The sequence below is a fragment of the Papio anubis genome, chromosome 9, assembly GCF_008728515.1.
Source record: "Papio anubis isolate 15944 chromosome 9, Panubis1.0, whole genome shotgun sequence".
Taxonomy (NCBI): domain Eukaryota; kingdom Metazoa; phylum Chordata; class Mammalia; order Primates; family Cercopithecidae; genus Papio; species Papio anubis.
The window spans coordinates 27,412,315-27,426,477 of NC_044984.1; the positions used below are offsets into that span (position 1 = coordinate 27,412,315).

The following is a 14,163-nucleotide window of genomic DNA, read 5'->3' on the forward strand; positions in this document are numbered from 1 at the left end:
GTCGTTTTTTCTTGTTTTGGGATGATAGACATGCAGTGAAGTTAAAAATGATAATTCTGTTACATTAGGACAACATTCGTGGCACTGAAATGCAGCCAAATTATTACTACATCACTATAGTTTGTAATACACCAAACAGCAGTATAATTGGATAAGAATCATGTCATGAAATATTCTCTTTTTTTCAACATTAAAAAGTGTAAAAAGTATTCTAATCTAGTGGATTGTACCAAAACAGGCAACGGACCGGATTTGGCTCATTGTTAGTAGATTGCTGATCCCAGGTCTACATAAATGGTTGTTATTTTAAACCACTAAAGATTAATGTTGTTGTTACATGGCAAAAAGTAATATATTTGCTATAGTTTTACCCAAATCCATAATCTATCTGAAGTGGGAAGATAGGGGGACTAAAATATCTATGTGTTAGATTTTGGAGTGGTTCTAAGAAATAAGGCAAATTCCTCATCCTCCACACTGAAAACTCAAAGGTAATGCCTGAAACTGTAAAATTGCAATAAGAATGTTAGAGATATTGAGAGAACATGAAACGGGAAAAAAAGAGGTTAAGTGGCTTCTTTTGGGAAATGGGAAACTGGTAAGGATGAAATTCATAGGGATGGTTACACAGGGACTTCACCATTTTCGAAAATATTCTACTCTTAACTGAGGGGCACATGGTGTGCTGTGCATGGTATTTTATTTATCTTATTTTGTATGTTAAAATTTTTCTTTACATATATTAACATAAACAAATTTTAAGGAATTAGAGAGTTAAAATTTTATTCAAGAGAATACAAGTATTGCCGGGCGTGGTGGCTCACGCTTGTAATCCCAGCACTTTGGGAGGCCGAGGCATGTGGATCACCTGAGGTCGGGAGTTCAAGACCAGCCTGACCAACATGGAGAAACCCCATCTCTACTAAAAATACAAAATTAGCCGGGGTGGTGGCACATGCCTGTAATCCCAGCTACTCGGGAGGCTGAGGCAGGAGAATCGCTTGAACCCGGGAGGCGGAGGTTGCGGTGAGCCGAGATCGCGCCATTGTACTCCAGCCTGGGCAAAAAGAGCGAAACTCTGTCTCAAAAAAAAAAAAGAGAGAGAGAGAGAATACAAGTATTGACTCATGTTTATCTGACTTGGAAGTCAACTCTAACTCACTGCCTTCCTTCATTTTTTTAAGGCTTATTATCACTTTGAGAAAATCATGCTGCTGATCATGTGAAAACATTTGCAGGGATAGAATGTAGGATACATGAACTCACACTGAGGGAGAAGGAAGTATTTTAATCCCTTCATAAGTAGCTGTTATAGTATTCATGAAAATATTTTGGTAGCCTTTCTTACTGTGATTTATATTATACTTTTAAGCTACATGGTACTGTATATCTATTAAATTTTTAGAGGATTAAGATTTATTGATATAGTTTACAGATGGGCTTGCAGCTCCTTCCTAGTAAATTAACTTTGGCCTTGGTTGAGAACAATAGAGAACAACTTTAAAACTATGTGTGTTGCAGGAAAAAAGTTCATTGTATAATATCATGTAATACCACATTTTGGCCCCCATTTTCCCTCTGTCTTGAGTGCTCTTGCCCTCTTTTACCCTGTTTTATCATGTAATGTATTCTGTCATGTTATGATGCAGTAAGAAAGCTCTCACCAAACGTGGCCCTTGGTCTTGGACTTCTCAGGCTCCATAACCATGAGGCAAACCATGGATCAGTTTTCTGTATAAATTACCCAGTTTGTGATATGTTACAGCAGCAGAAAATGGACTAAGATATCTATTTAGTAATACCTATGAATGGAGACATTATGGTTACTAGAAAATTACATTTCTGATTATACATGCTTGTTTCATTTTGGGGGTTGCTTGTTACAGACACTAAAATGTCACTTATTTTCCTAGTATTTGGTTAAAAAAACTGCATCCAATACAAGGATTATAGTTTATTACCCCCAAATCACTCTACCCATACTACCAAATATTAGTTTTTCTTAGTAAGAATGGAATTTTGGACAATCTAGAAGACTTTCTCCTAATTTTAAATGAAACTGTTCTATTTGTACATTGGAATTACAAACACAGATACAAATTTCTGACATATATACCCTAGATCAGAGTTGTTGGCTGTGGACATAGGATGATACTGTATGAGTAATACTTTGCCCATATAGGAAGGAAATGAAAATGTGTCCATTCTTTTCTTTGTTTAGACCAATGTTTAAGAGTTAGCAACTTTTGAAGATGTTGTGCTAATGAGCTCACCTGTTTCCTTTTGGTATGTCATTGGGGGTGAGGCAAGGATGACTATGTATGAGGTTAATAAAGACTATGTTTGTTTGCTGACTTATGTAAAGACTATACAAGTGGCAAGAAGAGCAACCAATCTATATGCTGTTATTGGTAGCTCTTTACATCTTGGGTTGCTGACATCAGCTGTAAGCCTTCAGGGTCCCCATACTTGGTCCCAGCCTTCCTTTCTTTCCACTTTTCCCAAGAGAGCCTTCATTTGTAGCCCGAAGCCTCAAACATACACTCAGGTTCTATTTTTGTACTGTTGTACCGAATGTCATATAAGCTATTATTCCGAAATAACATTCAGTATGAGCTACTTATATGGATCCCTCGGTCTTCATCTTCTTTACACACACGAAACACCTATTAAACCTCAAGTCAGAGCTCACCTATTTTTTTAAGGTTTTCTCTGACCGTTGTAGACATTGTGATATCTCCTTCCTTATAACTCAAACAGTATTACCACCACTCATTAACCACAATGGCCTTTAAGATCTCTTTTAGTATACTGTTATTTCAGTTTCTGTGCATTTATATTTTATTTTCACAAGTAAATTAGAAACTTATCAAGAGATAGACAAATGTAGCTTCAGTTTTTGGGACTATTTTTTATACAAAATAGGTATTTAGGACATATTTGACAAATGAATGTATGAACAGAGTTTGCTACCAACCACAAACTAGAACCCAGTATAACATGTGATATCTCATCTTTGCATCTCTAGTTTATCACTCATTTTCTAAGGTGCATTTCTACAACCACATGTAACTTTTGAAATAATACATAATTAGATAATATGCATATATTTTGTATAGGAACAAAAAATAAGTAAAACACACAATTTCCCCAGAAAATTACACAACCACATAGTACTATGGTTTACAACCCACAGACCAGAATTCAGTTAGTTGGTGATACTTGTTTTCTGTAATTGAGCTATGTTTACAATCCTTAACAAAATTGCCCTGATAAAGGGCAGACAACCACAGACATTTTACTAGTTCATGATCCTGTGATTTCTGAAATGTATGGTAGATTCAATGGATACTAAAGCATAACTACACTTTTAAGCAGTAAAGAGAAATTATAACATCTTGTATAAAGTATCATATAAGCTTTTAGCCCTGAATGACTTTCAACATGACCTACTTAATCATAACAGTATAAAAACTAATTCCAGTCATTTATTTTTAAAAAATAGTATATGGAACTTTCTCCACATTTAAACACTAGTTAGATTATCATTTGGATAGGATGTTTCTGCATATATTTTTAGATAAAAATATTCCAATATGACAAGAAGTATGACTGATATATTTTCACAAATACAGCATAACATATATGCAATTGAGTACCTTTCATTCCAAACTATTCACCTTAGGATAGTGTTTCTCAGCTGGAAGCCATCTAGTGGGTAGATACTAGGTATGCTGCTTACACTCAGGGTACTCCCTCACAGCAAAGGATTGCCAGTAGTTCCAAGGTTGAGAAACCCTTCCTTAAAGAATATACCATGTGCAGTGGTGGTGTTATCACCAAAATATTTTGGAAAATACTTTTCAGAATTTCCTATTTGAATGTACTTATTGGTGGCAACTGTTTATTCCTTGCAAGCTATGTTTTATTTTAGATTACTTCTCATGACTCCCAGGAATGATATATTTAATTTATGGAACAAACAAAACATGCAGGCAGATATTCACATACCACTTGCATACACGCAAATAAAATGTATTAATCAGTTCTAACTAATTCAGAATTGGGCCTGATTAGAAAGTGGAAGGCTTAAACTTTACTTTTGTATAACATTCAAAGGAATAATTTATAGATGAGCAGTTTTTCAGGATGAGCTTCACAACCTTGACTGTCACTTAACTCCCAACTGGGGAGGATAGAACCAAGGGAAATTTTGTACTGTAAATTGTCCTTTGCCAGCTCAAAAACAAGGAATTGTAGAGCCTCAAAAATTTCAACTGAGAAGGTATTAATAATATAAACACTCAGCTCCCTCAAAAGTGTTAACTGAATAACTTTCACTAACTCTTCATGTTTTTCTGGTTATAGCCCATTTATTTAAATTGATGCTTTTTGCTTTTGATCATACAGGCCTGGTCAGATTTACTAATATGCTTCTTATGACAGTTTTTTATCTGCAGTTGTAAAATTTCAAAAGCCCTGAAAACTAAAGATTTTTGTAACTCACCTGTTAGCAAAACCTGACTTGAACTAATGTGAAGCTATTAATACCTTTAATTTACTCATATAATGTGAATATTCATATTCTTCACTACAGAATTATTAAAGTGTTTTATTTCAGAGAGCTTAGTATGTAATATTTTTATCTTTCTAAATTTGAATAACTTCAAATTCTAAATTTGCAAGTGTGAAGTCAATAAGAATTATAATAGCAGATGCTAAATAGTTTTATTCTCATGTGTTTCTTTTATAAATTGCTATAGTTTTTCAACTTTAATCTTTTGAAATAATTAGGGAAACAACTTTGTACTCTATCAATGGAACCAGCATTTAATGTACTCAGTGACTGAAAATAAAATAGTGAAATTTATCAAAGACTTTCAGAATTTTCAGTTAATTTTATAAGGAAGGGAATAAAAACAATAAGTATACCAATATTAAAGTGGTAGACGATAAGATCAAGCAAATGACAAGAGAAAACATGTGTATTGCCAATATTTTTATAAATTAAATGCTCAACTCACCTAATCTTTTAAAAGTACGGGATAAAATTCGATATCATTCTCCCCAAGTAGGCAAAGATTGTAAAAACCTATGAAAATAAATGTTATCAAGGATGCAAGAAAATAGCCATTCTTATGAGCTGCTTATAAGAAGAAATTTCTACAAAATGTCAAAAGATATATTGAGTTTAAATCCTTTGGCCAAAAATGATTCCACTTTTTGAATTGGTTCAAAGTAAGTAACTGCAATGTAGCACAAAGATACATATGATGATGTTTGTCACTGCTGTATTTTATTTAAAATGACCAAAATACCCATGATTAAAAATTGGTAAAATAAATTATTATGTAGCCCTATAATATGATATAAATCATTTTCATAGAAGAATATGTAATGTCTTAAGAAAATGTCCAAGATATATTCTAAATAAAAAATGCTAGAGTTTAGAAAATAGTATGTACAGTTTATCCCATCTTCTTTATATCCAAGTGTATATATATGTGTGTCTTGCTTTGTGTTTATATATTTCCACATCTCCATTTTTTACAGTAAATAGATTTCAAATACAGAGTCCTTTATATTATTTTATATTTTCTGAGTTACATATATCTAAAATTAATTGGAGAAAACTAAGCTAAGTCATACATACACTCCACAAAGAATCAAAACTGAAGCAAATATTCTGAGAAACTCAAGCCATTTTCCAATTGATTGCCTTGATGTCCAGTAAAAAAGGTTGGTACCTATAGATGGGAATGAAAAAATTTTGCTTCGTGGCATTCATTCCATTTCATGATACACTATTATAGCAGAAAATGTCATGACTTCCTGAGAAGTGTTGTAGTTTTATGGAATTTTAGCTTTCTTTCTGTATTTGCAATTCTGAAATCTCTTCAGTACCTGATTACTATTTCAATAAACGGAGAGTACCATTTCCCTCCCTGGATCTCTCATTTCAAATATTAGCACACTGGGTGGAATTTTTACCTCTTACTTATGGTGTCCAGCTCACAACATCTTAACCTGGCAAGAGGACCAAACTAGCTGTAAATCTTACCACTCAGACCACACTTGATTATTGTATGATGGCAATATTAAACGTGAATAAAACAGCTAGAGCATTAGAGTGTTCTTGGAAGAATAAACACAAGTTGGAAGTCTTATGTGGATAGTGCAAAATACAGGAAGGCAATGAATCATGTAAACATCAAATGAAAGGTTGGTAAGGAAGCCATTGGAGTCTGTCAGGCACTCCCTGCAATAAATGGCATATTCCATTCCTTTCCCTTTCACTCAGTTTGGGAAAGGGAGTTCTGTGAAATCTCTAAAAGATCCCAAAAGATTTTGTAAGTTCTTATTCCTGTGTAAAGGTACACTTTGAATAGAATGAGCTGAAGCCCGCTGAAGAGGATTTTTAGTTTATACAAAATGGACACAAATATGTCATAGTGCTTACCTCCCTGACTGTTTTGCCTTCTCCCACAAACAGGAAACTGTTAAGGCAGCAATAATAGAAGAGCAGAAACGAAGTGAAAAGGCTGTGGAAGAGGCAGTGAAAAGAACAAGAGATGAATTGATAGAGTATATAAAAGAACAGAAAAGGGTAAGTATCTCCTGAAGAGTTTTAATTTGTACTTCAGTAAACTCAGTCAGTGACTTCCATACAATACCATGAAATTGTAAAATATTTAAAATGTCCTCTGTCATCTAACTTACGAATCTTCATCTGAGGATATTTTCTGATATAATTATATATTCTGATAGTTATGTCTATAAACATAAATCCCATCTGTCAGCAAAAAGCAACAGTGAATAATTTCTTGGTAGACTCCTAGAAATAACCTATAGCATTTCCAGTTTAGCTTTACTCACAAAGATAATAGACAGTTCTACATTTTTAGAATCTTTTGCCATACATTTGTTAATTTCTTATATTATTTATAGACATGTATATGCATCCTTTAAGCTTTCTGACTGTATTAACACCACTGTAGTTCTAATGGACATAATTACAGTTAGCAAATTCAGGCTCTTCTGCCATAGTGCCACTTCAAAACCAAAACTCAGAATATGCTTGTAAGAGTTTAGAATGCATATTAAAGCTTTGAAACAAATAACATTTTCATACAATGTGGTTTTATTAATGTTATTCTGAGCAGTAGCTGAAGATAATGGATCTAACTTGATTTGTTGTCTTTTCAACAAATCTTCAGTCCTCTAAGCAATACACAAAATAAGAAACTCTTTAAAATTAGATGTTTATTGTAATATTCTCTGTAATAAATATATATATAAAATAAAATATATAATAAAATTTTTCACATGCAGTGTTTTAGGATGTTTTCTTTATATGCTTAGTGTATGTTATGTATTATATAAATATATTTAAGTATTTGTGTGTAAATATATAATATATTGCAAACATATATTGCATTACATAATGTAACAAAACAAACATAAACTGTGTGTATGAGGTAATTTGACACATAGCTAAACTTAATTGGTGGTCAAAATGGCAAAATAAATAGAAAACGTACGATAAGATATTATCCTGCATTTGGCAGTTCAAGAAGTGAACTAAAAGCTCATGACACTACTTTAGTCCTATACTTTTTTTTTTTTTTTTGAGACAGAGCCTTGCTCTGTCACCCAGGCTGGAGTGTAGTGGCACAGTCTCCGCTCACTGCAACCTCTGCCTCCCAGATTCAAGCAATTCTTCTGCCCCAGCCTCCTGAGTAGCTGAAATCACAGGCAGCTGCCACCATGCCCAGCTAATTTTTTTATTTTTTATTTTTAGTAGAGATGGGGTTTCACCATGTTGTACAGGCTGGTCTTGAACTCCTGACCTCAAGTGATCCACCCACCTCAGCCTTCCAAACTGCAGGGAATACAGGCATGAGCCACCATGCCCAGCCATCCAATGCTCTTAACTTGAAGTCAAATTTGGTATGATACAAAGAAAATCCCCACCTCCTGATGGCTACAATTAGGTTTCAACAAAGGAGAATTTGTCACCAGAGTAAAAACTTGCTGTCTTTCCAGATAAATTAACCATTCACAGAAACATTTTATGTGGGATTAAATCTTTGTACAGTTTACCTCAGAGTGTTTTTAAAAGCATTTTCACTCAAATTCCTGATAGATGTCTAACCTTCTAAAGAGTAAATTCTGAGCCAAAGAGTCAATTGACTTTTCAAGGAGTATTATGTGCTCAAAAAACTCCTATTTCCATATGTACCCACAAAGAGTTTATTTTAAATAATATTATTCAAAAGTAATCATTCAGCAAAGGAATTACAGGTACATTTATATGCATACAGGGATTGCAATTGTGAAAGAACTTAAGTATCAAATAAATTCAAGACTTCTTGTGGGTATATCCTTTTTTATCATCTCTTTTTTAAATTATTTATTTTATGTTAGTAGGAACACTTAACATGAGATCTTCCTTTTCAAATTTTAAGTCTGTAATACTTTATCATTGACTATAGATGTACAGTGTTGTAAAGCAGAGCTTTAGAACTTACTCATCTTGCTTGACCGAAACTTTATGCTGTTGTTTGGGTATTTCCTGTTTCTCTCTAATCCAATCCCCTGGTATCCACCGCTCCACTCTGATTCTATGAATATGACTAGTTTAGATACTGTATATAAGTGGAACCATGCGGTATGTGTCTTTCTGTGACTGGCTTATTTCACTTAGCATAATGCCCTCAAGGATCATCCATACTGTTCCATATTGAATCAAAGGGTTGCAGAATTTTTTTCATTTTTAAAGCTGTATGGTATTTTGTTGTACATATATGCCACATTTTTTATCCATTCATCTGTCAATGGATATTTAGTTGTTTCCACATTTTTAGTGTCTTGTCTTAATAGTATATCAATCCTTATTAGTACCAATCCTTATTTGAGTTCTAAATCTGAATGAGAAATTATATAACAAAGCAAACTCATTCATAAGATTATTTTAGACTAACATTTCTTCGGTTGAGATGGAAGATTTTTCTTGAAAGAAAAGAATTTTAAAGATAATGTTACTTTTTTGTCAAAGGGAGTTACGTGGTTACCATAAGAAGTGCCTATAATAAGAATAAGAAATGCCTTTTTAAGAGATATCTGGTCCCCCCATGAAGCAAATTAACTTTGAAAAGAGCTGACAATGAATTCAGGCATTTAGTCTGTGTGGTCTTGCAAATCATACTAAAGGCCTAATATTCACTTGTATTAGTCAGTAAATCAGTTACCACATGCAGAGACATTATTAAAATAACAGCAAAGAAACCATGACATTAGGTTTCATTTGCACTGAAGTTCTACTTCTCTTTGCTTGTTTCCTTATATATTAAGGAGAATAAATTTAAGACTTACCTTACAGAGTTGTTATGAGCTAATACATATAATAAAATAGCAGCTATAGTAAGGACTCAATAATATATGTGTTATGCTAATTATCATCTTTACCATGTTATTTACAGAAAATTGAAACAACTAGCAGCATTATTGTTGCTAATATAAAAATGTGCTCTTTAGAATAGTGTTTGGTGTTCTACTTCCTCTGAAGTTTACAGTATGAATTCGAAAATTTTATTTCACTTCTGTTACAGAATATTAAAACTGATTTAATCGGTATACTTGTAGGAAATTTATTACTTACACTTTGGGATTTTAAAGTTTCATTAATAACACATACTGTGGCATATTTTTAATATTTGAATGTTTGTATCTTTCCAAACAGAAAAGCTATATAAAAAAAAAAGAAAGTCAATAAATGATCTGAAATGAAAGCACCAACTAATTACTAGACCTCTTACATAAATTTTTAAAAATTGAGATTCTCTATATTCTTCTTTTCCAAAAATGTATTTCAGTGTTTTGAGTGAAGTTTTGTGAATATCTTGGGGTTTGGAATATTTTCATAGACAAAAAAGGTATCTCAGGGTTTATAAACTAATACTTAGGAAAAACAAAAGTATTTTAGTAAATTCATAATCTTCTTGTCTGTTTTCCAAAAGACTAAGTTAGGGCAACTCACATCTACTTCTTCTTTTGGAAGATGGATTTCTATTTACATCAGAGAAGAACACATTTCCAGAACAAAAATTTTCCTTTCCCTTCTCCAGGACTTTTTTTTTTTTTTTTTTTTAACTAGAGAGTCAACTTGAGATTTTCAACATTAGACAACTTAAAAGCCCGATAGACCTTGTTTCCAACTGAGCTTGAATTTCAGTCTGTGAAATTCTGTTCTTGAAGTTTTTGAAAATCTTTGAAGGAAGAAGTCTACTGTTGTATTAGGTCCTACCTTTTATGTCTTTTGTCCTAATAGTCTTTCATTAGGCATCATCGTACTTTTACAAAATTCACTAAAAGTTTGAAATGAAGACTTTTCCAGTACGTCTTTTTTTTAGTCTTGTACTTTTAAAAGACAGAAAAACACAGAACGAAAACTTCAAAATGCTTAATTTTTCAAATAACATGGATTATCTAACAATATAAACACAGTGGATTTATAAATTGCTATATAAGGTTACATAGCTCTTTCTGTGTCTCTGAAATTAATAAGTATTTAATAAGTTATCCATCCCTGTTTAGTAAAATTATACTCAGAATTATACTAGAATTAAAGTTAGAATTCTACTGAGAAAATTTTAATTTTAAATGCTATTTGCCAATTTTTGTGTGTCAAATCAATAGAGATTTCACTAAACTTTATAAATAACCTTGTATTTGTCTGGTCTAAACATCTTAGGACAAAGGGGATACCTGTACATGTACTAATTAAGTAAAGTATAATTTACATTCAAATTACATCCTAAATTATTTACTAAGTCAGATACATAGTACTTGTAATATTAGTCCGAGTCATAATCATAACCAAAAATTACTATGGAATGAAAATATCCAAATAAGGAGAGCTTTTAAAATGATCAACCGGAAAAATAATTTAAATCAATGATGAATTAGTTTTAGTGATAAAAATGCCTTTCTTATAAGAATTCTACCTCATAATCTTTTTAGAAATTTCTCTGAAAAATCTCTCATGCTAATCCCGAGGAAAAAAAAAGATCATTACATTGAATTTACGACTTTACTGTGGAATCAAAAAGATAATCTGTGGCCTCAACACTCATAAATTTTCCATCAAACTTGGCAGAAATTATCTAATTTTTAATGGATTTAGACATTTCCAATATAACTTATATAATAGAGAAGAAAAGGCAAACAGGAAAACCTAAAAAGGTTTAAAAATATATTTAATGTTTCTGTGGATCAGCAAGATACCTGCTAGTACAGTGATTTGCATTGAAGGACCATATCATATTTTATTAAAATTAAAATTTTGGTTTCAGACTCTCTTCAATCACTATAAATTCTGTAATAGAAGTTGCAAACTACAACTCATGGGTCAAATCCAGCCTGCTGCCTGCTTTTGTAAATAAAGTTTAATTGAAACACACATTCATATCCATTCATTTTTGTGTTGTCCACTAACTGATGTCATGCTTCAATAGCAGAGTTGAGTAGTTAAGAGAGACCATCAGGACATATAACCCCAAATATTTACTATCTGGTTCTTTAAAGAAGAATGTTTATCAACTCCCATTCTAAATCATCAAAATTATCTTGCAAGGAAAGTTTCTTCCTTTCAGCGCTTTAAAATTTTTATTCGCTTATTATGCCTCAGGGTAACTAGACAATTGAAGTCTCTTAGGTGCTATTCTGGAGAAGATTTCTCTCTATGTATTAATTGCCAGGTAAGGTATTATAATACATCGTATCTGATCATTAGTGCCATAAACTTTATTTTATAAATGGAGATGGCAGAAAAATGAGATGGGAAAGAATACATCCCTGACACTTCCCTAGGGAGGAACAATTTGTGATTTATAACGACTGACAGCCCTTGCATTAGAACGAAGAGTTCCAACCCATCCCACAAGTTAAGACTGTTACACATGAGTTTGCTATGAAGAAGGAAGTGTGAATAACATTCAGCAAGCAACAACTCCTCACAGCCAAGCAGTGATTCCTAAAAAATAAAATCTCATCCAAATGTAATAAAATATTATTTTTCCTCTTAAGAAACGAAATTATTGCCTGTGTTTTCTAAATCACCTCCAGGAAAATAACCTTCACTTTAGAATATCCTTTTAATTTAGGTTTTTAGAGAAGAGTAAGAAGCAATTTTCTTTACTTCAAAGGTTTTGTGGTCAAGGCATTGTCAGAATTTTTTAAATATAAAAGGGCTCTTTTAATCCAGTTTTGCTGCAATATTCTTGGGCGTTTGCATCTCCAACTATTAAAAGATAATATTTAGACAAAATGAACTTCCCTTATTTTCTGACCAGTTACACAGTTAATTGAATAAACCATTATTTCAATATAAGTTATTTAATATCTCATGGTCCCTTACTTTCTCTTCTTAGAAATATGGAAATCTGACTAGCTGACCTCTAATGACTTTTAAAGTCCTAAATTTCTGTTAAGACTATGAGTAACATTTTCCTTGACAGTTGATAAACCTCTTGAGAGGTTTTTAATTCTTGATATACATCAGTTGCATCATAGTAGTTACATTATGTGGCATTTATACATTAGTGTAGAAAAATGTCACTTTCCTGGCATTCCCTAGCCTCCTGCCCCATTCTCATCCTAATTACTCTTCTATCCAGTCTGGAGGAGGCTGTGTAGTTGTATGTGCAAGAAGTAGCTCATTAACAATTCAACATCTGTGGTCTAAAACATCTGCCCTTGTAACTTTTCATTTGGGTCTCATATTTGAAAATGCTTTTATGTAACCAACACATATTAGAAATCATACTATACCCTCACATTCATTGTTGCCTGTTTTCAGGTGTACCTCATTTTTTGATGCCAACGGGAATTTAGCCTTCTCTGCATAAGCTATATTGTAATTTAAATCAGTAGAAGTTTACCTTCCAAAGTTGTATAATTGTATCCATTTCAGGTGGGACAATAAACAAATGGAAAAATATTTGGATTTAGAAAAATAGCCAGTACTAACCATCTTGCCAAATGATGTTTCAACTAGGTCACGAATTTATCCTTCTCCTTAAATTAAAAGCATAGGAAATTTGATTTGAAAGAGAGGTTAGTGAAGCCAATGAAGTAAACAGATTTTAAAGGTTTTATAGTTGTTTAAGCTTAATATAATTATGATTTTAAAACTTATTCACTATTTTTCTATCTTAAACTCTTTAACAGCTTATTTCACAAATTATACTTTAAAACCAAATTTATTGCTATCTCCCACTTTGTATTTTATCAGTCTTCTTGATGGTCTCTCTTGTTTTGCTGTTCTCACTTGCATAAGAACAATCTTGAAACAGCTTACTGATGTGTGGACAATCACACACTTTGGTGAGACAACCCTATTCATTATTTCCATTTCAACTGTGGTAATTGAGATGATGTTAAAGATAAAGCCCAATGCTTAGATTATATCCCATTATTCCTGTAGCAAGGAATATAAAATATGGTTTAACTTAAAATGTAAATTTATGCATGTACACGTAAAAACTAGTTTGGTGTAGTAGTTAATGAGGTATTTTTCATTGGTTTTTGGATGGATTCTAATCAAGTTACAGTAAGCATAAAGACTTTGGAGGCATCTAGTATATGAAAATGTTTATCTCTGTTTTTACGTAATGACTCAAAATTGTTCATCTAAATAATCACTTCTTGAATTACTATAATGGCAGCTAACTTTATTCGTTGGTAAAATGATTTAACTTTAAAAAACATGTATTCACTGATGCAGGAGAATCACTTGAACCCAGGAGGTAGATCAAAAAAGCTGTGCGAGACCAGAAGCACCATGTCTTTTAAAGCTTAAAGCCTTATTTTGGAAGGAAAGTACAAGAACGTACTCCTTGAGGAATTACATGAGGTCAAAATAATAGCTTGAAGCAATAATAGACACCACTGGCACATGACAGTGCTTGAATAAAGACCAAATGCATTATGCTGACAATAATTGACGACAAAATTCTGGAAGATCACTTAAGACTATTATGATCAGCTTGGACTTTTGGTTTCTGTCAAATGAAAACTAAAATGTGGACTAGACTATATAATAAAAAGAGGAAAAATAGTCTGTGAGAAGCCAAAGGATTTGGTTTCTTAAAAGAATAAGCA

At 32.5% G+C, this 14,163-nt stretch overlaps 1 protein-coding gene across 19 annotated transcripts in view; it reads left to right on the plus strand.

Annotated features, from left to right (window-relative positions):
- CCDC91 (coiled-coil domain containing 91) overlaps positions 1-14,163 on the plus strand; it is a 375,497-nt gene that overhangs the window by 301,951 nt on the left and 59,383 nt on the right. For all 19 annotated transcript variants that reach the window (XM_021922136.2, XM_003906161.5, XM_021922146.2 and 16 more), the window contains one exon: positions 6,494-6,607. In XM_021922136.2, coding sequence (XP_021777828.1) covers positions 6,494-6,607 — 114 coding nt within the window. The remainder of the gene's footprint in view (positions 1-6,493; positions 6,608-14,163) is intronic.